The 1,531-nt window shown below is 51.5% G+C and overlaps 1 protein-coding gene across 4 annotated transcripts; it reads right to left on the reverse strand.

Moving 5' to 3' along the window:
• Window positions 1–741: 741 nt before the first annotated feature.
• On the reverse strand, window positions 742–1,213 carry LOC124676652 (histone H2B.1-like). Of its 4 annotated transcripts, none has more exons than XM_047212705.1 (2): window positions 1,187–1,213; window positions 742–1,144 (listed from the first exon to the last, which is right to left on the reverse strand). In XM_047212705.1, the coding sequence occupies exons 1-2, from the start codon at window positions 1,211–1,213 to the stop codon at window positions 755–757; spliced, it is 417 nt and encodes a 138-aa protein (XP_047068661.1). In that variant the 3' UTR covers window positions 742–754. The 4 variants fall into 4 exon arrangements, with proteins under 4 accessions (XP_047068661.1, XP_047068653.1, XP_047068669.1 ...); XM_047212697.1 differs by having other exon boundaries at window positions 1,184–1,213; XM_047212713.1 differs by having other exon boundaries at window positions 742–1,120; window positions 1,172–1,213.
• Window positions 1,214–1,531: the final 318 nt, after the last annotated feature.

Consider the following 1,531-nt stretch of genomic DNA (forward strand, 5'->3'; position numbering starts at 1 on the left):
AGGGTGGTACTTTGTTTGTCTTAAACGAGCCAAAGAAACACCTGGCGATGAACTTGCGGGATTGTTTGATGTGGCGCCTTCACTGCGGTCTACGGATTGGAACTTGGCGCGTAACTGACTTTAAATTGAAAGCCCGCCCAAATTTTCGCGTGCGAACTTTTCTGGTACCAAAAGACAAATCTCAAATTCTAATAAGGAAAAAAAAATGCCGCATTGAAACTGCATTTGCAAGACACTAAATTCAGATAAGCAGAGACTATCCGCAGCATATGATTTTGCCATGTTCAATCCTAGAAAATGGAATCGCTGCTCCAGATCGAAAGATAGTCTCGTGCAGCAGCGATATTCAGAGAAACCAACACTAATTCTTCTGGCGAGAGAAGCAACACAAAGGCAAGCGAACTGAACACAAAACAGAGAGCAAGATTTCTGAAAACTGGTTACATTCAGACAGAACGCAACGCAAAGATCAGACCACAGACAAGCAATTCCGTACTACTCCGCACTTCAGTTCAAACCATAATAAAGTGGCATAAACAAGTTCAGAGTAAAAACTACACTATCCCCAGATCCAGATTGAAGCAATCATGTGACAGATTGAAGCAGCAACAACACTATTTCTTCAGATTGAAATAACAGTTCTGCTCATTTCTTACAGGATTTGACATGGTCAGAAACACACTACAGGCAACTAACAACTAACGACGAAACAGAGGACAGAGACTTGGGGACTCTCCAAGAACACAGCGACAGTCTAGGAGGATGTGAACTTGGTGACGGCCTTGGTGCCCTCTGACACGGCGTGCTTGGCGAGCTCGCCAGGGAGGACGAGGCGGACGGAGGTCTGGATCTCCCGGGAGGTGATGGTGGGCTTCTTGTTGTAGCGGGCGAGCTTAGCGGACTCGCCGGCGAGCTTCTCAAAGATATCGTTGATGAAGGAGTTCATGATGGACATGGCCTTGGAGGAGATGCCGATGTCCGGGTGCACCTGCTTGAGGACCTTGAAGATGTAGATCTTGTAGGTCTCGACGGACTTCTTGGCCTTCTTCTTGCCCTTCTTCTCGCCACCCTCCTTGGAGGCGGTCTTGCCCGCCGGCAGCCGCTTCTCGGCCTTGGGCTTCTTCCCAGCGGGGGTCTTCTCGGCCTTCTCCGCCGCGGGCTCCTCCTCCACTGGCTTCTTGGCCGCCGGCTTCTTCTCCGCCTTGGGTGCCATGGATGCTGCTGGGTTTGAGGTTTGTGGGGATCTCGCTGGTAGGTTGAAGACGAAGTGGGGATTGATTGCAGATGAGATGTGAGGAAAATGGGAGCGGGCGGAATCATTATATAGAACAGAGGAGGCGGGCGCTGATTGGTCGGCGGGGGACTGCCACGGATCGGTGAGGCGAGGCGATACCAGCCGTTCACTGCTGTATGGCGTGGACGGCCAGGATTCGTCTGTACGCGGATCGCTGACCTGGCCTAAAGCTAGGCGCGGGAGCGCGAGGCAATTTGATGGTTTCGGCGCGAGCGTGTAGCAGCAATCGGAGGATGA

This window comes from Lolium rigidum, chromosome 1 (assembly GCF_022539505.1).
Source record: "Lolium rigidum isolate FL_2022 chromosome 1, APGP_CSIRO_Lrig_0.1, whole genome shotgun sequence".
Classification (NCBI taxonomy): Eukaryota; Viridiplantae; Streptophyta; class Magnoliopsida; order Poales; family Poaceae; genus Lolium; species Lolium rigidum.